Raw genomic sequence first — 23,195 nt, 5'->3', positions numbered from 1 at the left:
GCGTACCGGACACTGCAACATAGCGCCCTTGTGAGTCAGACTGAACAGTAGTTATCACCATGGGGAGGGAACGGTGTAGCAAGACCGCCACCCCTCTGGATCCCCTGGAAAACCCTGCGTGGTAGATTCTGTTGTATCCCCCCCCGAGTAAGCATGGGGTATTTAGTGCCAAGCAGATGAGTCTCCTGGAGCAGAACCACGGAGTGGGCATACCTGCGAAGTGTATTAAAGACCGCTGACCGCTTGATTTTATCCAGGAACCCGTTCACGTTCCATGAAAGAACCTGCATCAAGGGGAGTGGGGCGCAATAATGAAACTGTGTGTCGCATGCCCGCTAGTGGGCTCGGGAGTGACCGGTCAAGAAAATAGAGGCAAGGGAAAGTGTAACAACAGCTTAACCATACTGAAACATCACAACTTAATGACTTAAGTAACACCCCACCCCCTAACTGCCCCCCTCCCCATACTTCCACCCCTGAAGCATCTGTCGCCCGAAGACTCAACCAGAACCTGAGGAACAAATGGCCTGACATCAGTGTAGAATGGTGTGGTGGACACCGCCATTCAGGCGGATCGTCTGCAATCGAGCCCCCACCTGTCCGCCTCAACCATAACCAAGATGGATGAACCCTACTCGGGTTCGCCAGTCCGTAGGTCACACTTCTGCCCATCATCATGAGATCTCAGGAGTCTGACTGAGACGATCCTCCTCCTTCACTTATGCAGGACCCCTGACCCTGGGGGCATCCAGGGGATCCTCTCCAGCCAGGCGACGGGATCCCGCCACGAGTCCACATCGGCTGGGCTGGCCGGACCACTCCTCCTCCTGCGGCGGGACCTGGTGTGTCTGCGTCTCCCCTGCGTGCCCACATGGGCAGCAGGGCCAAGAGCCGGAGAGCCCCCCCAGTCTGGGGGGGGGGGCCTTCAGAACCAAGCGGCCCTCCTCAGTCAGCCAGTCCCATGCCACCTCAGGTGACTCGAAGAACAAAGACCTCCCATCCATGAGGACCTTCAGTCGGGCAGGGAAGAGGAGCATATATGTGAGCTGCATCGACCTGAGTTTTTGTTTAACATGTTCATATGAGTGGCACCGGGCCTGGACCTCCCGGGTATAGTCTGGGAAGACAAGGATCCTGTGGTTTTCCCATCGGAGGTCTAGGCACAGCCTGACCTCTCTAAGGATGGTGTCCCGGTCTTTAAAGTTCAGGAATTGGGCAATCATTGGTCTCCTAGGCCCGCCAGGCGGGGGCCAGGGCACGAACGCCCTGTGCGCCCATTCAATTGCAAACCAGGGGGAGAGGCGTTGCTCCGGCATCCAGGATTGAATCCAGCTCTCCAAGAACTCAAGCGCCTGGTCCGCCTATGCCCCCTCAGGGAAGCCAATGAAGGGCAGGTTATTGCGCCTGGAGCGGTTCTCCACATCTTTGGCCCAGCGGTGCAGTTCGCTCGTGCGAGTCAGCAACTGAGCCACTTTAGTTTTAAGATCTGCAAGTTCATCCTCTGCTTGGGAAACTCGGCCTTCCACCTCTGTGATCCGAACCCCTGTAGTCCGGAGGTCCTGTCGTAACAACCCCACATCCTCGCGTACTTCACCAATCTTAGTTTCCACTACAAGTTGCGAGGACTGGATAGCTTGGAGGATTGCGCTCACACCATCAGGTGTAGACTCCCCCAGACGCCAGGTCTCCCACGCTCAGGGGGGCGTTTGCGTGGTGTACTGATCAATCCGTTGCTGGGACGCCGGAGGCTGTCTGCTAGCTCTGTCCTTCCCCATAGTGCCTCACCAGGCCGAGCGACCCAAAGTTGCGCCCTACGCTGTGTGCCCCCCTCTCGGGACTGCCGCAGATTACCTCACACTGCAACGCACCACAGGGGAAATGAGTCTGGGAGGGAGGAAAGAGGGGAGGAGAGGGAGAACCCCCTTTGCTTCAGGCACCCCGCCCCCCACCATAACCTGCGCACCTTGTTCTCAGCCCAGGGGGCGCCTCCGGCGGCCCCCAACAGCTCCTCTGGCCAGAGACACAGCCCAACAAGTCTCCACTCCTCGGCACACGGGCCTCCGCTCGCCACACCCTCTGGGGCAGGCCCGGGACCCGCAGTCGACTTGGCCCGATCCTTCACCGCGCGGGTCCGTCCCTCCTAGGTGCTCTTCTGAGCACACTAGGCTCTGGCCCCCGCACTGGGGCCAGTCACCTCACTCCCTCGCCTGCGGGTAGGCCAAAATAGCCACTGCCACGCCGTCTCCGTCAAGGACAAGAGCCTTGCTTCCACCGCCTCGCCCTCTTGAAGCGTGGGCCTCTGTCCTCTGGCAATTCATAGCCCCGGGCTCCTCATCTGGGGGCCACCACTATGCCACCTCGGTTTCCCGGCAAGGGGGCCCACTCGCCACTACTGCGCTGCCGCTTGCCGGGCCGCAGCCTCAGTCAGCTCATAGGGGCCGGCCCAGGCCCAGCCGTGGCCCCAGCACGCCTTGTCACCGCGCGGGCTCCTCACCGCCCAGCGCGCCTCTGATTACGGTCCTGGGTGCTGTATCGGCATCGCCTCTCCGCTCTCCGGGGCAGGCGCACCGCCAAGGGCCGGCCCCCACCCCGACCACAGCACGGTGCCTGGATGGCGGCCCCCTCCTCAAGCCGTGGCCTCTCCGGCTGCACCGCCGACTCGACCTCAGGCGGCTGCTGTACCGCTCCTTGGTGGCCCTCACAGGGCTTGCGCCGCACCCCCAGGCTCACCCCTCATACCGGGACTGCCGGGGGTAATTTGAGATGCGGGATGGCGGGGGCTTCCACGGGTGGATGACGGAGGGGTCCAGAGCACTCTCAGAGTGAGACCGCCATCTTGGTGCCCGAAGCCACACCCCGGCAGCTGGTGTCTTTAAGTTTGAAAGACAATTTAAAATATAGCGCCTATCCACCTTTCGAGCTTAGCCTTGGCACCTGGTGCAATGGCACAGGTAGAACCGTCCTAAAACGGACACTGTTAAGTACTAACGACAGGTCCCTCTAGTGCTACTACTACTGCGTCACGGGCCAATGTTAAGTAACTGACATCACTCATTCCACGATTTACACACCCCAAGCCACCCAATTTAGCATTCGTATACGTTTCATCAAACACCTACGACTCATCACACGAATGGAGACTGTTTCCTCCAATCACAAATCTACCGGCGCAGAAACAGGGCGTGGAATAATAATGTAGCAACCAAGGGGCGTTATTGAATTCGGGCAAACCCGTAGGGCGACCATCTTGAGGTCAGGCGACACCGCCACATCGGTAACACAAGAGGAATTGCGGAGCCAAAGCTTATATTATTCGCGCCTGACTCTCACATGGCTAACAGTTTAGCCTTAGTTTTCCCATAGCAGCTTCCACAGATGACAGGATTTGCTGGTTACTGATCGAGGCCCGCCTCAGCTTCCTTCAAACGGCCAATCTATTCCCGCGTTGCGGCTCGACCTGTTTGGTTTCACACGCAGGAGTTCCGCCCCTGGATACCGCGGCGCTACTGTGAGGAGAGATTGGGGCGAGAGCAGAGCTGCCGCCATCTTAGTTCTATGAGGAGGAGCTGAGGGGAGCGGAGTATTAGATAAGGAGAGCTGGGGACCGGCGGCTGACACCCGAAGGGAGAGCGCAACACTGGAAGTGGGAGACGTAGGGATCTGAGAAGCTAGGGGCTTCCGGGGCCACCACCAGCAAAGACACCGGGGCTCTGAGCGCGCCCCCGCGTCAGAGTCCGCACAGAGGGACCGCGGAGATGGCGCGGCTACTTCTGGTCTTGCTCGGGATGCTCTGCGGGGCCTGGGCCGCCCGAGGTAAGAGGGGCGGGGAAGGATGATGATGTAAGACATACCCAGGCCTCACGTTTTATTGTAAGGTTTATTTTCCCTCTGTAAGAGCCTAGGACACATTTTCCAATTTTAATGCATTGAAGACCGGAGTGGTTTTAAAGGACCAAAGCAAACAAAGATATAACGTGGTATGCATGTTGGCAACCAGCGTCACTCCATCCAACATGGGCCCAGTTAGCTTGTTTATGGAAAGCATGTTTTGGTCCCTTGTCCCCAAGATGATCAGCGTGCCCTAATAGCAGACCATCTATCGCCCAACTTCCCATAGATCACTAGTGTGCCCCGCCCCCCCCCCCCCAACACTCTTATCCACGGATGAGCAGTCTGTTTCCTCCCTCTTCTACACTGATGATTAGTATCTAATTCTCCTTGCTATGGATGAGCAGTGTGTCCTTCACCCCACCCTCAATGGATAAACAATGGTCCTTCACCCCCATGGAGACTAGTATGTTATGGATGACCGGTGTGTTTCTCGCCGCTCTTCCCCCCCCCCCCCCCCCCCCGTGACCTGTGTGTCCCTCGCCCCTGTTCACAGTGGCTGACCAGTGTGTGATCCTCGGCCACTCCCCCCTCTTGGATGATCAGTGTTCCCCCTCCACCCGATGACCAGTGTGACCTTCGGCCCGCCATAGACGACCAGTGTGTCCCTCACCTCCCCATGGATGACCAGTGTGTCCCTCGCTCCCAGGAATGGCCACTGTGTTCGTTGCCGCCAGGTGGATGACCAGTGTGTCCCTCGCCTCCCCATGGATGACCAGTGTGTCTCTCGCTTCTTCATAGATGACCACTATGTCCCTTTCCCCACAGTGATGACCAGTGCGTCCCTCAACCCCTACAGGGATGACCAATGTATCCCTTGTTCACCCCCCTTCCCCTATCCCGCCCATGGGTGCCAGTATGTCTTCCCTCAGGGACTTCCAGTGTGTCTTTCCCTTAGAGACGACTAGTGTGTGCCCCCCCCCCCCCCCCCCCCCCCCCCAACCCTCTCGTATGACCAGTTGGCGCCCCTCCCGGGATAACCAGTGTGACCCGTCCCCCGGCACCCCACAGGGGACAGACATACAGATCCTAGGAGCCTGGCAGTACAGGGACCGTCAGCAGCAAGACAAGATGCATCCTCTTGTTGCATTCAATACCCTTGAGGCCTTAATTGTTGTCCTCCTTCTGTGCTATGTGATCAGGCTCTTGTCCCATCACGTTCGGGTTTATGGCTAAGTCTGTGTGAAGTATAATAAGAAGCTACTTTGCTTACATTTGGTGATGGTCTACCCTGTGTTATTTTCAATGGGTGGTTATCTCTTCTGTTGCCCAGTGATGGAGTAGTCTCTAGTCCTTAATGTAACAGCTTGTATGTAATTGATCTTTTCTGTTCTTTTGTGGTGTGTTTGTCCTTGGCAAAGAACTCTGCTTTGCTTTCGTGGTGATTGTCTTACCCGAATCAAGTTGATGGTATGCCTGTGCTTGAGTGTCAGGTTGGTGCAGGGTTGTAGCCTATCTGGCTTGTCCTTTTATTGCGCATAGTTGTTTGTCCTGTAATATAAACTGCCCAGAGCTTCTTGGTTGACTACTTATACTCAGTGCTTAATCTTCCCGTGCTCCAGACAATGGACGAATGCCCTCTTTTATCTTGGCTTATGGAATCATCTTTTGATCCTTGTTATGGATGGTTTGCCTGGGTGGTGCTCAGGCCTCTGCTCAATGTGATGGGTGGTTGTTGCGCGATGGACTGGCGTCTATACCTATGACGAGCGATATATATATATATATACACACACACACCTTTGTGTCGTTTGAAGACTGGCTTTCTCCTCCTGAGTTTGGCCATTTCATACTTCATGTGACGGCTGGCAGTTGCCACGTCTTGTCTTGGGCGAATAAGCAACTCTTGCTCTGTGTGATGGGAGTTGTGCCTTGAGTGAATGGCCAGTCACTATCCCATGATAGCTCAGTTTTATTCAGTGGAAGGCTGCCTAGCCTTCTTTGACCTATTTTTATTTTTTAATCACATTTTGTCATGGTTGTATACATGAGGCGCTGTCCATTTGGAGGCCTCTTTTAGAGTCGCTGAGACTCTCCGCACCCTGTTTTGTCGTTCGTCCTCCCTCTCATTACCGCTCCTTTCTATTGATTGATTCTCCCCTTTATACGCATTGCAGGGTTCCTCTGAATACATTTCTGTCGCTTCGTGGATACTTTTTGGCCTGAAAATTCCACACCTCTGCCCCAGCTGTAAGTGATAGAGGTTCCCTTTAGAAACAGTGTCTCCGTTAAAATAAAGCGGATGATTGATTGCTCAGGGTGAGACCAGGTAACACAATAAAAATGCAAATTCTCCCAGTGAATAGGAGGAGGGCTTTTCTGCTGCTGACATCATTGTATCTTTGTTCCCATGGGAGGAAACAGTGTTTTTCTGGAAGCACTCGATCGTGCTTCTTAAATAAAATGTCCCCTTTCACCTTCCACCCTGGAGTAGGAAGTAGTCCGGAGCCTGGCTTCCCTGGTTCCGTATTTGATGCTGTTCATTTTTGTCCCTTATTTAGTTTGTCGACACACTGCTCGTCTTTCACGGCAAAAGTAAAAATACCCGCGTTCCGCGCTGCAATATTTAGCGGGTACATCTATTTCAAGACAAGAGCTAAACTGTGCTATAACGCCCACGCTGCTGCTCAGGCGTCTGTAAAATAAATACGTTAAATGTCCTAAGATTCAAACCTAGATATCGTAAAGAAGCATTGCTGCAATTTGAGTAAACATGGCAGTCGTTCCTTTTAATCTGTTAGCAATGCTTCTGTGGGTCTGCAGAATGTGGGGGATGCTGCGTCGCATTCGTTTTTAAGCCATATCCGTCTTTTTGGCACCTCTCCGCCTCTTTTCTCTCTCAGCAAGAATATATTTTGCTAGGTGGTTGAGGTTGCTAGTTTGCTGCATTTTCCTACCCTCCAGCTACTGTTAATTACTGGATAATCACACCGCTCGTTATGTGTAAGCTTCGAATCCTGGAGGTGGGTGTGATTGAACCTTTAGATGCTTCACACAGTCAGCCCTCTGAGGCTTGCGTCGACTAAGAACCTTCACACCACCCACTATTAGTTTTCATCTTAATGCTGATTTCTAGAAGCTTCTGTATTTTTTCGACATATGTTAGCGTGTAGTTCGATTACTTACTTCTGTATTTAACTAGAGGTTTTATATACAAAGTCGAAAATCAGCCAAACACAACCCCAGGCATGTTCGGAGGATTAAATGTATTTTAAGTTTTTCTGGGTGCAGTTTGTGTTGAAGGAGTGTAGGATTTTAGTCTTGTGCTCATGTTGTTTCCAGATTATAGGAGTAAACGTGACGTGGTGTAATTTGGGACCTTTAAAAAGTATTCTAGTTTAGTGAGCCAGCAAATCAAGTCATTTCATAATTACTTAGTTAAAAATAAGGTTGTGTTGTTTTTCAGCAATTCGTAATCATCTTCTATGTTATGTGTCTTGAGAAATGCATGTGTCGGTGAAGTGCAGTTTCATTTTTTTCTACTCTTTACACCACTGACTTGAGTTAATTTGGAAAAAAGGCCATTTGAACCATACCTGAGTGTGTATTGAGTGCAATTAATTTGTCACCACTTCACTGAAGCCACCTTGTAAGTCTGCATATACAAAGAGCACCTGGATAGGTGTTCCAGGTAGACGGCTAGCATTCCAAGCATTTAGTTGCAACTTGGTAGGTCCTAGCGTGGCCAGAATCTTGGATGTTTCCACAGTGGTCTGTTTGGTGGCTGGTTCATTGCCACATGGAGTTTCTAGGCAACAGTGGGATCTTACACGAAACTGTTAGAGAATGTCTACACCAACTTCTTGAAGCTGAAGTGTAATAAAATGTTCTTAAAACAAGATTACTCACTGAAGAGTCAAAGGGAATATGTAAGTGTTGACCGTAAGACTCACAAGCTTGGCATATTGCAAAACTGGGTTAAAATGTTGAGTTGGAGCCCTTCAAATTGGCTAGTATCTTATCATTAGCAAGTGTTGTCATGTCATTTGATTGTGCATCAAACGCCCTAGAAATGGCATAGTTTTGGAATTATTCATAGCAAATGTTGCGTTAGGGTGATGAGCACCTGACCCTATATATATATATATATATATATATATATATATATATAATTTTGCTACTCAGTTTAGTGGTGAAATATTTCCACCTTAGCTTGCTGCTAAATACTTCTCTTCATTTTTGTTGACCATTTGTTCCTCCGAGATGCAGCATTCAGCTAGCAGTGCCTATCATGAAACGGGCTTTGGGGCTACAGGCTTCTTCTCTAATAAGACTTCCTGTCTGGTTTGCATAGACATTTGCACTGGGTCTAGTCATGTCAGCATTTATCTGGCAGCCTAAAGTAAAGGCAATTTAGCCACTTTTTGTCTTGGATGTCCTAAAGGAGAAACAACACTATCTGATTTCGTCCAGTGATAAGTTGAATTACCTCGGACTATTTTGTTGTTAGGACATCCTTTTATGATACTACTTTTCTCTGAGGCCATTTTAAGGCCATGATCAAGGGATGCCAGTGTTCCGGTAATAACCGCTATAACTTCATTGTTGGGTAAAAGCTCTTTTACCCTCTGTGCTTGGAATTTCAATATGTAGGTGATCCAACTGTATCTTCCGGTGCATATGTTCTTTTGGGCTCTTCTGAGGGCATGTACCAAGGTATTTTAAAGGAGTTCACAGTTTGCAATGAAACATATTTTTCTAAATACTCCGAATATCATCCTATTCTATGTGAACTGCAATCATAAAACCCCAGACAACCAGATGAATTGGTACTATTTACCCAGTAGATTAATACATGTGTCAAGGCTTGTAATGCTTCAAATGGGAAGTTCAGGCTATACAACCTGGAATGATTACAGATAATATAAAGTAATGGTGGAATATTAGTTCTGTAGCAATTTTTGAGTTGAACATTGTGTTTTTTCCATATGTTGGGCTGGTGTCTAACATAGGGAAAAGGCAGAATGACAGCACATGCTTGACGAACTGAGATTTGTAACCTGACCAAAGCTTTACCCAGTCTTTCGGTGAGAGGTCAGAAATGTATGAACTGGAGATTCAACATCTTCTCGAGTTGATTGTAGAGGGAAACAACTTTCCATTTTGTTGACATTTTCATTTTCTGCTAGAGGAGCTCATTCTATACAATGGTCTAAAAACACTTCCAACTATTCTTGATCTCCACCTGCCTGTCTGACCCATTCCTGTTTCCCACATTTTCGCATCACTCATGTCCTAGTTAGCGAACCTAGCTTCAAATACACTGTGCGTTCTCTACTTTCTGATCTCGCACAAACAGTTTCCCATCACTTTGGGTGCTCCACTTTTTCCAAAAAACCTCATACTAATACTGTAAGGATATATCTGGACTCAAACTTTCTCAACTTGAGAAAGTTAGAGTCCAGATATATCCTTACACTAGACTCAAGAGAACCAGCGGGATTGAACTCCAGTGAGGAATTATATATCCATCTGAATTAATAGATGCAGTCAATATCATTTCTCCCAATTGAGTTATTTCCCCCACTCCTTCCCCCCCCCAAAAAAAAAAATGTATACATAAGACTATAATGCATTAATGAGTTTTTTTACCCATGTGATGTTGTAGATATAACTGTACAAATACATTATATTTGTCTGAGTGGGGGGATGTAGATATACTCCATGATATGGTGCTCTTATTTGGAATCATTAACATGTTTAAATTCATACCTTGAAATCCAAGATTAGTTCCTTTGTTTCTTGTAGTTCAATGATTTTTTGGCATTACGATTTTTTTGGTATTATTATTTATTATCTAGTTATTTTATCCATTATTTCATTGTTGATATTTATCATAATTATTTTCCACAGTCACTTGTTGTTGTTAGTTTTTCGTATTCTGTTAGTTTTTCGCATTCTGAAAGTGGGTTTTTGCAACAGACGACCAAAATGTTAGTAGACTTGTGATTCATGATTTATTAGTTTGGGGTCTTATACATTTTGCACAATTATAAGTATATGTATTATATTTAATCTACTGTGTTGCTTTAAATGAAATACGTGTCACATGTCAAACATGATATATAAAGGGGGCCAAAATGGCGGCCCCACAGGTTGAGAAAGGTGGAGACGCCGAAACGCGTTCCTGTGTGGATTGAATTAAATCCCATTTATGCTTTCACGGAGTGCCGGTTGCCTTATTTATATATAAGGGAGTGTTTGTATTTCAGACGTGGTGGCGCGCGTCTACCAGGCACCATTGGCGGTCAGGAGCAGCGAGGGAATTGCCAAATAGAAGTGTGACAATATATAAATATATAATAATAATTACACCATAGCTACCATACCCTAAACACTGTCTACCCACCTAAGTATTTAACTCCAAAACTACTGATAATTTAGTGTCCAAACTACAATGTCACCAATCTGGCAACTTCGGCCCTGTTTAAGTACTTCCCTTGAAGCACAGCCGTTACTATTGTTTTACTTAGTTCTAATCAAGTTACAGCTAAACTACTTTCCAAAAAGCCCAGGACTGATTCTTCAGTCATTGACCCTCCTGAGTCACTCCATTCCAGGATATTAGTAAATTGTATTTCCAACATTACACTTGTCTCAGTATTTCAGACTCAAAGCGTGTAAAAAAAAAAAAAAAAAAAGTTTCCCGTTCAGTGTCATTAAGCCATAAATTTAAAAATATAGAACTCTTAATGCCAGTAGATAAACCAATGGTAAATATTTGTCTCGAGCGGGAATGGAACCCCACCGATCCTAATTCTTGCACACCGTAACCACTAGACTATCAGTGTTTATCTTTCCTACTTCAGGTTAACTCACAGGTTTTGTCCTGAACAAATTTACAGCAAACACAATTCTGATAGCAATGACATCCTTCTGGTTTCCGCCTTATCCAAGTGGAAACTCTACCTGGACCATATTTATGGGTATCACTAAGACTCAGAATATTTCTCTTACTAAACCTGATCAATGGGCGTGGGCTAATGGAATCCTTCAGTTCTTTTTCCAATCTTTGTATATTCCAACATTTACAAAACATGTCATAATAGCTTCATTTTCTGTACAAAAGTGTGTGATAAATCTCACCTGGTGTTGAGCGGACCGACCTTATTTTTTAAAACATTTATTTTTATTTTTACGGGAGACATTCAATACATCTTTCCGCAATTACTTTTATGGCTTTTCTGATGGGCTGTGACAGAATCCTTTCAGGATAGCCCCTCATTGGTAGCCTCTTAACAGTTTTCTGAGCCTCCATATGATAGTTTTCTATGTTTGAGCAATTTCTCTTGTGCCTGATTTTGTGGTTTGTTCCCCCCCCCCCTCCCCCCCACCAACCCCCATGAAACATTTAATTACTTATATTTATCAACTGGACTGGGCACCAGTCTATTAGGTGTGCTTGCGCAGAGCTGCAGTTATCCTTGCCCACAACTTGGTAGAGCCTCTTTTGAAAGAGCTCATCCTTTGTTATGTGTCTATGTAAGAATGGCTGAGTAATCCTCTTTTTTTCAGTCAATGCATGAATGTGGTCATCCGCACTTATGCAGTCTGCTCTAACGTGATGCATTACCTTGTCTCAGATTTTCCTTACTACCCCATTTTAAATCCCCATTTTTAATAATTCTCTACAACTCTACCCACAACACTTTCTCTGATCATGTTCTGTGTTCCTGCATAACTGGTGCACTACAGGGCGAGCAACCATCACATATGCCTGCAGTTTATGGGCCCATTGCATGATGTGCAGGATAAAGGAATGTCCACATATGGTTGCCAGTCCTTATGTTCCTCCTTCTCACTCACGATGTCTGTCTTGGGGTGGTACTCCACATAGTCTTTCACCCTGGTTAGAGCCAATATGTTGGCCATCTTGTAAAGATAAAATAATGATACACAATGGACAACAGCATTCTGTAATGGTAACCTAGTTTTAAAAAATTGTCTGTGTGAGATGTGGTGCACTGCAGATTAAATGATCAGCTACAAGGCAGCTCGTTAGTACTGTCTGGGGAGCTTTAGGTATCCTCTTAAGAAAAATAAAAAAGGGAAGCAAAGAAATGAAAGGGTAACGAGGAAATTGAGAACTAAAGGGATGGCCAACCATCCTGTCACTGAAGTCTACTCAGCACAGCTGTCTGGTTTGCTAAAGACATCTTGGGGACTTTCAGGAAGTTGCCCTAGAAATGCATTCCTCCTGTTGCTTGCTAGTGGCTTTGTGGTTTTTAACTCACATTTTATGGCTTTCTATTTGCTGGCTTCATTTGCTTTAGGTTCAATTAGTCCCTCTCGTTGCCTAAACAGTGTTTATCATATTCTTCCACGAGCTACCTTTCTGTAAACAGGCCTTTAAATCTTGTTCTTATCTTGTCACATTTATTGTGCATTCAAAGACAGAAGCCAAAGGTCAACTTGTGTCTTTGAGGGAGCTTGGTGTTAACTTTTCTTTCCGCTGACTTTAAAATGAGTATGTTTACAGGGAAGAGGAATGCAGATTACTTGCCACATGAAGCCAACTCGTGCCCCTCCTATACTCCCTTTACAAGGCTATAACCTAACCCTTAAGTAGCACATCATGTAACATGTGGATGACAGATTTTTATTTTAGCAAGATAGCTAATATGTATGCTATGTAAAGCACCCTGAGATCCTGCACTGGGATTAGAAGCGTTATAAATGAAATATAAAAGTGGTATTTGCATTGTTATTTGTGAAGATACAGGGACAGACCAACACATCTGACATTATTACAGTGCATGAAGTTCTCTTATTAGCAGGGACTGAACAAAGTCAAATGCATGCCTCTCTTATCCACCTGTAAAGTGATCACAATCTGTGAGACTTTCTTTATCCTCCTTTCCATTTGCATCTGAGTTTGAACCTTGAAACCCTACCCAGCCAGGATCAGATTGGGAAAAAGGGAGGCCTGGTGTCTCCTTACCTTCTGCCTTTATTTAAAATAGATTTGGCCTACTTGCATTATCACCTCTAAACTATGCCAATGTTCTCTTCTGAAACAACAACAAATCCTCACCAGTACTATATCCTAACACTGTAGCAGATGTATTCCTTTTGCACATGCACTTATGTCAGTCTTTCTTTTTGTGCAGCAGGTCCAGTCGCACAAGGACAATCTGGCATCAAGGACATATTAAAAACAAAGTACTGCTTCTGTTAGATTTCTTTTTATGTTATTATTATTATTTTTTTACTTACAGGATACAAGGATATCATCTCTTCTCTCTATACCACTGCTCTCTGTGCCACTTTACAACTCTCTACTATGCATCACTGGACTCTCTGCCACTGAACTCTCTGCCTGTCTACCCTGTGCCACTGCTTAACTGCACTCTGTATCACTTCATTGTATGTGACTGGGCCACTCTACTCTATGGCACTGCACTTTACGCCACTCTGATCTGCTGTGCACCACTGCACTCTACACAACTTTACACCTCTCCAATCTAAGCCACTCAATCTCCTTTGCTCCATTCCACTCTACACCAATGCATGCTATGCCACTACTCTATGCCACTCCACTATGCCATTTCACTCTGCCATCTCACTCGACTCTGAAACAATCTACTCTACGCCACTTCACTCTATGCCTCTACTCTATGCTGTGCCACTCTACTCGCAGCACTCTAAGCCATTCTTCTCTAAACCACTGCTTACTGAATGTACTTTGCACCACTTTACTCAAAACCAATGTAATGGCACTCTGCTCTGCAAGAGTGCACTCTCCGCCACTGAAATCTCCGCTACTTTGCACTCTCTCTGCACTCTACTATGCACAATGCAATCTAAGCCACTACACTCTACGCCACTGTAATTTACTGTGCACCACTGCACTCCATGCCAATAAAATCTAAGTGACTGTACGCTATACCTTTGCGCTCTATCCTGCACCATTCCATTTTACCCTGCACAATTTCACTCTACTCTGAACCAATCTACTCTATGCCACTGCACTGTACACCACTTTACTCCACGCCATTGCACTCTTCACTAATGGATGCTGCACCACTTTTTATTCAAAACCAGTGCACACTGACCCATTGCACTGTCAGTCTTCTCTGCACTACTATACTTTACACCACTTCACTCTAGACCACTGTACAACACTCCAGGCTTCTCCATTACACTGTACTTCACTCTGTGCCACTCCACTCTACTTGACTCTATTTCAGTTTGACATTCTATGGAACTCCAGATTTTCCACTCTATTCTATGATACATTAAGTCCACTCTATGCAATTCCAGTGCTCCAATTGTGCTACTCCAACACTTCAATCCCACTATGACACTGTACTCCATTCTATTTCACTCTGTGCAACACCCTCTATGCCCCTCCACTCTGTACCACTCAGCACTATGCCACTCCTCTCATTTCTGCCCTTCCACTCTCCAACACTCTACTCCCTCCACAACACTATGCCACTCCACGCCACTCTACTCTACACCACTAAGTACCGTCTTACTACACAACACTCAATGCAGCTCTCCTTTACTCCACTTTAGCCATGCTCAACAGCTGCCAAGCTGGTATACAGCATGGCTAAATGACATTGGCTAAGCCAATAGCTATTGCATAGGCGAGACCTATTGGCTTTGTCAATGCTTGTTTTAGTTGGATGTGCACATGTGATCAGAAAATGCCATCATTCACGGAGTAAGGAAGCCAGTGACTTATGCGGACTGAACCATCACCCAATGCATTACAATGTCATAGAAGGTTGCAGAGTGTATAGGACACTGAGACAGACCAGTGGTAGAAGAAGGCGGACACAAACACCCTGTGTTTCTATATGGATATATAGTTGTATTTATGGATGTGATGTATCTACTATTTAATTTTTATTAGAAGATCCTTGCAGACAGCTACGTCTGTCAGGCCTTCTGTAGATAATCTAGCAAGAAATACTACTGTGAAAATTGTTTACCAACAGGCTTTGTGAAAGGAGTAGCCAAGAGCAAAATCCTTCCAAACAAAGGTGACTGCAGGCTTTAACATGGTGCAAAAACCAACCCCTCCTTAAATGCCTATTGTCTTTAGCCTATGTTTGACATAGTAATTAAATCAGGCCTACTTCCTTTGTTGTTACTGCTTCTTCTAAACAGATTACACTTATGATATATGTACACTTTCCTAGTGAAACAACCAGGCTTATAGGTGTTAACATTGGTTTGTCACCATAACCAATTCAATCCTGCTGGACTGAGGCTGTCTTGTGCTTAAGCTTTGCAAAAATAACCGCCCAGCATACAGTCATAAAAGTACTAAAGTATACAAAATCATAGTTGGAAAAGCAAAATACTGTTTCTCCCAAGGTCTTACAATGATTCTCACAGTGCAAATCTTCTATACTTGAGGTATATCACGGGACCAACCAACCAACCTGAAAATCATTCCCTGCTGTGGTAATTTGTGAGACTTCATGTAACAAAATACTCTCTATAGGCTTTAATACACACTACCAATCCACCCTTAACTGCCTGTTAAATTTAAAATACACTTTTCACAATCAATGTGTCAGGCCTGCTGCCTTAATCCATAATAAATAATCAGACTTGTGACTGTTATCGTTCGTTTGTCACCATAAACAACTCACACCTACTGTGCTAGGCATTACCTTTCCACAAAGCGACCATCAGCTATACCTCAAAAACATTACAAATATGTATAAAATTACAGTTGTCAGAACAATATAAATTATCTCATATAAAGGCCTAAGGATTACCATAGTGCAAACGTTTTATCCCCGTGGTTGGTTTGGGTGCTTCACTAACAACAAAACCCTTGCCTACTACCGTAATCTGAGATGCCGTTCACCAAAATACTTGCCTAGAAGGCTTAGCACAGTATGTTAACTATCCACTCTTAAAAACCTGCAGCCTTGGTTTTCACAATTTTTATGTCAAGCCTACCTCCTTAGCGATATTATTTCAGAATAAACCGATGAAACCTGTGGAATCTAGCACAATTTTTCCTAATGAACCAGTAAGGCCTTTAGCCTTTTAAATTGGCTTCCCACCATAACAAACAAAACTCTATTCAAGCTGACATAAACGGTCAACCATCATGTAGACATTTATAAAATTACAAATATGTAGAAAAATACAGTTTGCAAAATGGTATACAACCCCTGTCAACAGGATTTAACAGGAATTATCATAGTGAAAATCTCCAGGGCTGGGCAGGGAGAGTGGCCCGCACCAAATACTTGCCTGCTATAGTAATCGGTGAAATTGCACATCAAAATGCCTGTTTGAAGCCAGTACCATTATGTGATAATAACTCACTGTTAAAAAAACGTACAGGTTTTGAAAAATGCTTTTCACAGCCTGTCATAGCTTTTTATAATGAGCAGATCAGAGCTGTGACATTGGGCATAACGTCTCTGTGTACCAATCAGGGCTATAGCTTATCACGTAACCAACTCAGGCTTACTGTTTTGACAGTAAGCTTTCCTATATGGAAACCACCAGGCACACAGCCATAAAATTACAAAGATATACAGAAGGATAGTTGGCAAAGCAAACTACTATCTCTCTGAAGAAGTCCAAATAAGAATTCCCTCAAAGAAAATCTTTTGTAGCCACAGTTAGTCACAGTAGATAAGAAACACCAAGGACCTTTCCCTCTTTTGTAATCTGTGAGATTACATGTAGCAAAAGCCTTCTCTGCAGGCTATTATACAGACTAATAACAATCCTCTCTCAAATGGATTGATGTAAACATATGCTTGCCACAGTAAATATGTATGACCTTCTCCTTTTAGAATAACGCATCATAATGAAGAGATCAGGCCATTAGCCATCATCATTTTCTTGCCACCATCTTGAGATCAATCCTGCTGCATTTACCGTATATTTTACCACAAGCCAAAATGTGCAATACAAGCATTCTTTTCAGTGGAAGCACCCAACTTGGGGCCGCATCAAATCATGCACACAGGAGAACCCACATTTGTGTGGAGCCTCACACCTCCTCTAAGGAGTACTCTGAAAGCAGTTTTTTTATCATATAAGGTCTAGCAACAGATGTGAAGGCAAAACATATCTAAAATGCATATAGATTATATAGCTTAGTGTAGCTCTTGGCATTCCATACTGCTGTTGAACACACCACTGCATTCTGAAGTTTAAAGTGAATGATAACATTGAAAAGGGATGTTGTTCAACAATATATTCCTCATGACAGCCCTCCTATCTGTGCTGTTCCCAGAGGAAAAACAAACACCACAAATGATCTACTTATCTAAGACACTTTAACGTGTTACAATGCCAAATGTATGCCTCCCATAAGGAGGTTGAACTACATCGCATTTAAGCTTGATACTAAATGGGTGATAATGAGCCTTCTCTAAGCATCTATAGTGTTGCTGGATAACCAAACAAAATAATCCTAGCTGCATGGAGGGGAAACACCTTTATGTAGAATCATGGAATTTCCACCCAATCAAAACACGAACTCTTGTTCATCATTTTAATGGAGCTAAAGCCCCTCTCTGTAGTACTCCTGAAAGGTTTTTTTTTTTAAGTTGATCCTGTAGTATCTAGAGACAGCTGTGCCACCAATGCCAAACCTGACTTAAAAACTGAAGTCTACAACTTGGGAATTGAACAGTGCCACTCATTGGATCGTACGTGCACTACCTTTTTTGAGTAGATGAATTTACAGTAACAACCTTACCAGTCAGCAGTTGAAGAGGAGCAATCCAAAATGTCAATAAATATAAACACTTGATAAGCCAACAGATAAGAGGTTTGACTTGCAGCACACTGTAAATAGACACAGGGTGGTATTTAGAACTTTGCTGAATAATTTACATTTTTCTCATTAAATTGTATGAAGAACTTACAAAACGGTGCTTCTGTGGTGAATTGCCAGTATCTCCTGTTACTTTTTCCAGAGCGCATACCTAGAGTTAAAAGATTGGAAAAGCGCCCCCCCAACATGGGGGGAGCGCGGCCCCTTAGGGCTCGGGGACGCCGGGGGCCTGGCCCTCGCACTAGTTGTGCGTGGGCTGGCCTGCGGCTTCCGCTCGCACGCCCCGTGAGGCGTGCAAGCGGAAGTAGTGGCGCATAAAGGACGTTTTGGTCGGCGGCGGTGCTGGAACGGTTTTGGCCGCCGCGAGCCAGTGGGGGGCATAAAAGTGCCCCCCCAGAAGGCTCGGCCTTCTTCTTCCTGGCGCGGCGGCCTGAACGGACAGGCCTGTTGTTGACCCACCCTCCCTCTCCTTAGTTTTAGTCGGAAGAAGAGAGAATAAAGTAACCGTAAGCAACAGAGGGGACCCCAAGGGTGGGACCCCGGTATAACAACAGAGATAGGACCCTGAAGTCCTGGACCAACCTGCGGATGGACACACCTGATTGGGGGTAGGGAGCCCAGATCACTGGGGTGATCACGGGGCTTATGCCCTGGGCCGCCCCGGTACACCCCTTGGCTGATTGGTGTTTGGAGAGGGGGCGGAACCCTGAGCATGGGGGAAAGGAACAGAGGAAGCAGGGGTACTGCCCCCCCTAGGATACAGGTGACGACCAGTCCCTGTGTGGTCCAAAAGAGGTTCAGGACAGGAAGGGATCCTGTCAAAAATAATTTATGGTTACAAATGAAAAGGTATCTATAACAGTATATATTAATTTTGCAGTGAAATGTTTTTTAATAGAGTAATGTGCATATGATGAGTTGCATAAATTGTTTCTCTGATTTTAATGAAAGTATATATAAAAATAAATACTTCTTCCATCAAACTAAATTGTCTTGTCTGTTGGTGTATGACCGGTGTTGGGGGTAAGGGCCTATTGGCGGCTTCCGAGTCCTATTGCAGGCTAGCAGCAGGAGATGGGTTTGAGCAGACAATGCATGGTGGAGTTAAACAATTAAACAAAATTTGTGAGGAAAATTAATGAATTTTAATAAATTTGTTAATTTCTCACATTTTGCTGGTGAAATTAGGATTTCACTCAGGCTGGGAATTAAACACTGAGCCAGTGTGGTTCCTTGGAAGAGGATATTTCTCACCAGCAAAGTGCACAAGACTTCTGCTGTGCCGCTGGAATTTGTGTCTCTACATCAAGTTTTTCTAACCTTTCCTGTTAAAAAGAGCAGCTTATGTTCAAAGAAAATCATCCTGAGGTACTAATATTAGTGATGAAGTAGTGACCACCCCATCCAAGATTGTCAGCAGTGATCACATCAGTGCTTTACGCAGGATTGAAAGCCTCTAAATAGGTAATACAAAACGGCTGTAGCTGAAACACTCTGGCACCAAGGTATTAATGTGAATAATACATCTCTAGTGGATTTAAATACATTTTGAAAATCAACCTTTTTTGTCCAAACAATATCTTGTGAGTACTGAAAAAACACGCATTTTCATTTCAAATGTATGGTTTTTAATTTTTGGCATGCTTATAATAATTCAACCAAGAAAAAGCTTCTATAGTAGTAGGCTGGGCTGCACACAGGAGAGCTACTCACAGGAAGCCTGGTCTACATAGAATCCGTCCTCTGCGCCTGGATGTCTCATCCATCCTGACGGGCTTTATACTTGGCCATCTAGCCCCATCTGCCTTGGAATAATACCTCAGGATTGTTTCCCTGTCCTGCAAAATCTGAAGCACTTATTTCTGAACATTTGTTGGAGTATGGGAGCTCAATGATGAATAAAGACAAGCTGGGGCTTTAACTGTACCTACCAATGGTAGACAACCTATGCATGTGCACCCCAGCAAAGCGGTGCTGCTGCTCGCTATAATTTTCTTTATGTGTATAAGGAAGCATGATCATGCTGTACTTGTGCAGTGTGTATTAGTTAAGATTGTTAAAATATTTCCTCTGTACAAAAGTAAAAACGCCTCAGATTTTTTAAATCATATTTAATTTATAAGTTTAACAAAATCAGTATAATCACCGAGAAACAAGGATATACACAGTCATTAGTTCTTATTGCTATATATTTCTCTAATCATCAACTGCATGACCCTAGTGTCCATACTCCAATTTCCCCCACTGATTTTAGTAACGTTGACTGACAAGGATAATAGCTTCACACTAATTTCCTATTTAACATTTTAGCTGCATTATGTCATAAAGATATTTATGTTCTGTTCATGGAGGTTTGGGTATCTGGCGGTTGGGTGGGGAGGTGGATTTGTTAAAGGTCTCCACATTTCTGCCCATTCAGGGCATCCTATATAAAAAGAGATGCTCTCTTCAGTGTTCCCCCAATAAACAAAGGGATGTTCCTCATTCAGTGGTTGGATATGTTGGAAACCCTCAAACTAGAAGGTCTGTAAGCTCACAGTTAATCAACATTTCCGGTGAAAGGTATCGTGCAATGAAATATTTTGATATATATTCAGAAGAAAATATTAATTAGCAAATATATGAACTAGAAAGTATAACATACTCAGCAATAGAATTTAACTCTGATTCGCATGGGGATTCTTCAAATCTTATTATCGTCAAACAGCAGATTAGTGCTGGTCAACTTGAAGAAACAAAGCAGCCAGGTGGCAGTCTCGGGGAAATGCTCTTGCATCATCTGTGCTTTTTTAAAATATCTTGGCCAAACAAGTACATGTCAATTAATAAACAATACAAAAAATCACCATTCTATGACAGTCATCATGATAAAAGTGGACTGTTACAGTTGATACAAAAAAACATATTTTGGTGATTTTATTTATTTACATTATCACAGGATACCAAAAGTGAGCTGGGTATTTTTTTTTTTTTTTCCAGAAGAGCTAGAGTTGAAGATCTGGCATGGAGACCATGTGGAGAGCAACCCCAAATATAATCTACTGAGAATCTGCTGTATGGAGAGCATGTTCTTAGAACTAATAGGAATCTTTTACTGGGGCCTCGAACAGGTGGCCATTTTGGAGATCAGTAATATGTTCATGGTATTAGAGTATTAAGACCCTGTTGAAGGAGAGGCATTCTAAAGTTTGTTTTTGAGCAGGGACGGCGGGGCTGGAATTACTTTGAAAGATGCTAAGGAAAACTGTTGTAAATGTACTCCATAATGCAGAGAGCCTGGTTTAAAATATTTTACAGGATAGTGCTTGGCTGATAACCACCTGCAAAACCTGCATTTTTTTCATAACCTGAAACAGGTTTGTGAAATCCGCCTCATAAAGGCACAAAGCTAGACAACAGAATGCTCCTTGCACTGTGGGCTGTCTCACCAGGTGTAGCAGCTCCCCCACCCTTACCTTGAAAAACTGTTGTATGGTTATTGCTTTGATGTTTGCAAGTCGACTGTGGCAGTGCTATAGTGTGGGCCAACTTTTAAGGGACTACGTTGTTACAGCACTGTTTATTCATGTGGTTACCATAGCTCTACAACAGTAAAAAAAAAATACAGATATCCTCAATGCGGCTCTCAGGTCACAGCAGGAGAGCCGATACTACAATATTTCTTATGAATGCTATTTTTATTATGTTGTCCTCTGGGGGCTGTTCTGAGCATTACAGTCAAGATATTACAATATCCACTGCACTCCGGGAAACCCGCCCCATAATGCTTTGCGGGCTATTTATTAAAACATTTTTGTCCATAACTCAGCCTGTGGTGGTCTTAGGACAATAGGCCCACCATCAAAACGTTCAGCACGACACACTCTTTCTGTCTAGGTCATCTCTGGGTCCCCACTCTAGGTTGGGGGGCAGGGGGCAAATAGTAACCTCTCTCACAATTCATTGTCTTTTTGAACTCTTGTATGGCTGGAACTTTTGTTTTACAGCTGGGAGTAGTTTGTAGTATTGCATTGGGCCTGCTAGGCCTCAAAATGTGTAAGGTACTACGCCCTGTAGGGGCTGCATATGTGGTTACATTGCATTATTTTCTCCTATTCTGTTTTCATGTCGTTGTGCCCTCTAGAGGCTGACTATATGGCTACATGATCATGTTTCTTACAAATGCTTTTTTTTTATTAAGGTGTCCTTTAGGGGCTGTTCTGAGCATTACAGTCGAGACACTACAATATTCCTTGTACTCGTAAACTCACCCCATAATGCTTTGCAGGGTATTCCTTTTAAATACATTTTTGGCCAGAACTCACTGCATGTGCTCTTTCTCTCTAGGTCACGTCTGGATCCCACACTAGATTGGGGAGGGGGGCAAAAATGATAATATAGAACAATAAAATAAATACTGGCAATATCTTCATTCTTTGCTACAGATAGAGAAAGAAGGTAAATGGAAGTGCGTTAGTTATATGCAGAGTCACTAAAATTCTGTGGCAGAAAGGACCAAATTATGTGTCATGGTTGACCAATTTAAATGGCAAGAAAAGTCCACTTAAGTATATACTACGCCAATAGCTCGAATTCAAGCAAATACGAGACCTATTGCAATGAAAATTCTAGTTTGTTTTCTTTTTTTAGTGGTTGATTATGCCCCCTTCATTCTGCGAGCTGCAAGAAGCATCACGGGTGTAATGGCGTACTTGATAGTGTTGTCGCTTCTACCAGTCTGATATAAGCTAGCGCCTGTTCCAATATGGGCTCTTAGCCAGATTTTCCCTAGTCACGCAGTAGAAGTGTTTGCTAGTCTGCAAATGGATTGGAGGTGCTGTGCATTGAAGTAAACGGGTGCGTATTGGGTCGTTAGCCGTCATTTCCTGTAGCCCAGCTTGTGTTTGTCCTCAGTCTTATCTCTTACGAGATCGGACACCCCTTGGCCTTTAACATGCTGTCAAGGGCACCGCACTCTCATTAGCACCCCTTATACGTGCGCACACCCTGAGTGGATCTTCGGGGCAGAGCTGTTGACTCAGTGATACAATTCATCGCAGGGGGTGTTTCCTATGGCTAACACGTGTCTCGTGTGTTGGCCCCCTTCGGTGTTTAATGGGACACTCAGTCCGCCTGCATGTGGCCACTGCCAGTCATCGCCTATGGATGTGTTTACACAGCCTGCGCAGGTTAGAGGCCAGTATGTTTAGCTGTCCCTTCTCACCAATGGGGCGAACCAATTATTTTTAGTGGAAGTAATCTTGAATTTAGGATTTCTCAATTGAAAATCGATCTAGTACAGCTTTCAGAAAACAAGATGCTCAGTTAACTGCGCTGCATTTTCTCCGTAATTATAACCTAAATAAAAGGTAACTGTTCACAGGGCGATAGATTTAAACAGAAGTTTAGGCAGAATTGTCTGTTAGTGTTTCTTGCCATCCTTGCCAGAGTTCGCTTCTTAGTTTGTCACCTGTAAAACTCCGCTGCGTGCAGTGCGAGAACACCAAGTAAATAAGTCTGCAGCCTCAATATGCTTCCTGGGTCCCTCTTCTAG

General features: G+C 44.8%; 1 protein-coding gene across 4 annotated transcripts in view; it reads left to right on the top strand.

Annotated features, from left to right (window-relative positions):
• The first annotated feature begins 3,244 nt into the window (after positions 1-3,244).
• Positions 3,245-23,195, top strand: part of CLSTN1 (calsyntenin 1) — a 392,368-nt gene continuing 372,417 nt past the window's right edge. For 2 of the 4 annotated variants that reach the window (XM_069241167.1, XM_069241166.1), the window contains exon 1: positions 3,245-3,813. In XM_069241167.1, the coding sequence (XP_069097268.1) occupies positions 3,756-3,813 (58 nt within the window). In that variant the 5' untranslated portion in view covers positions 3,245-3,755. The remainder of the gene's footprint in view (positions 3,814-23,195) is intronic. The other 2 variants (XM_069241170.1, XM_069241168.1) reach the window with 2 other exon arrangements.

Source organism: Pleurodeles waltl, chromosome 6 (genome assembly GCF_031143425.1).
Source record: "Pleurodeles waltl isolate 20211129_DDA chromosome 6, aPleWal1.hap1.20221129, whole genome shotgun sequence".
NCBI lineage: Eukaryota > Metazoa > Chordata > Amphibia > Caudata > Salamandridae > Pleurodeles > Pleurodeles waltl.
Note: the sequence above shows the minus strand (reverse complement) of the source record. Positions and strands in the feature narration are given on the sequence as shown.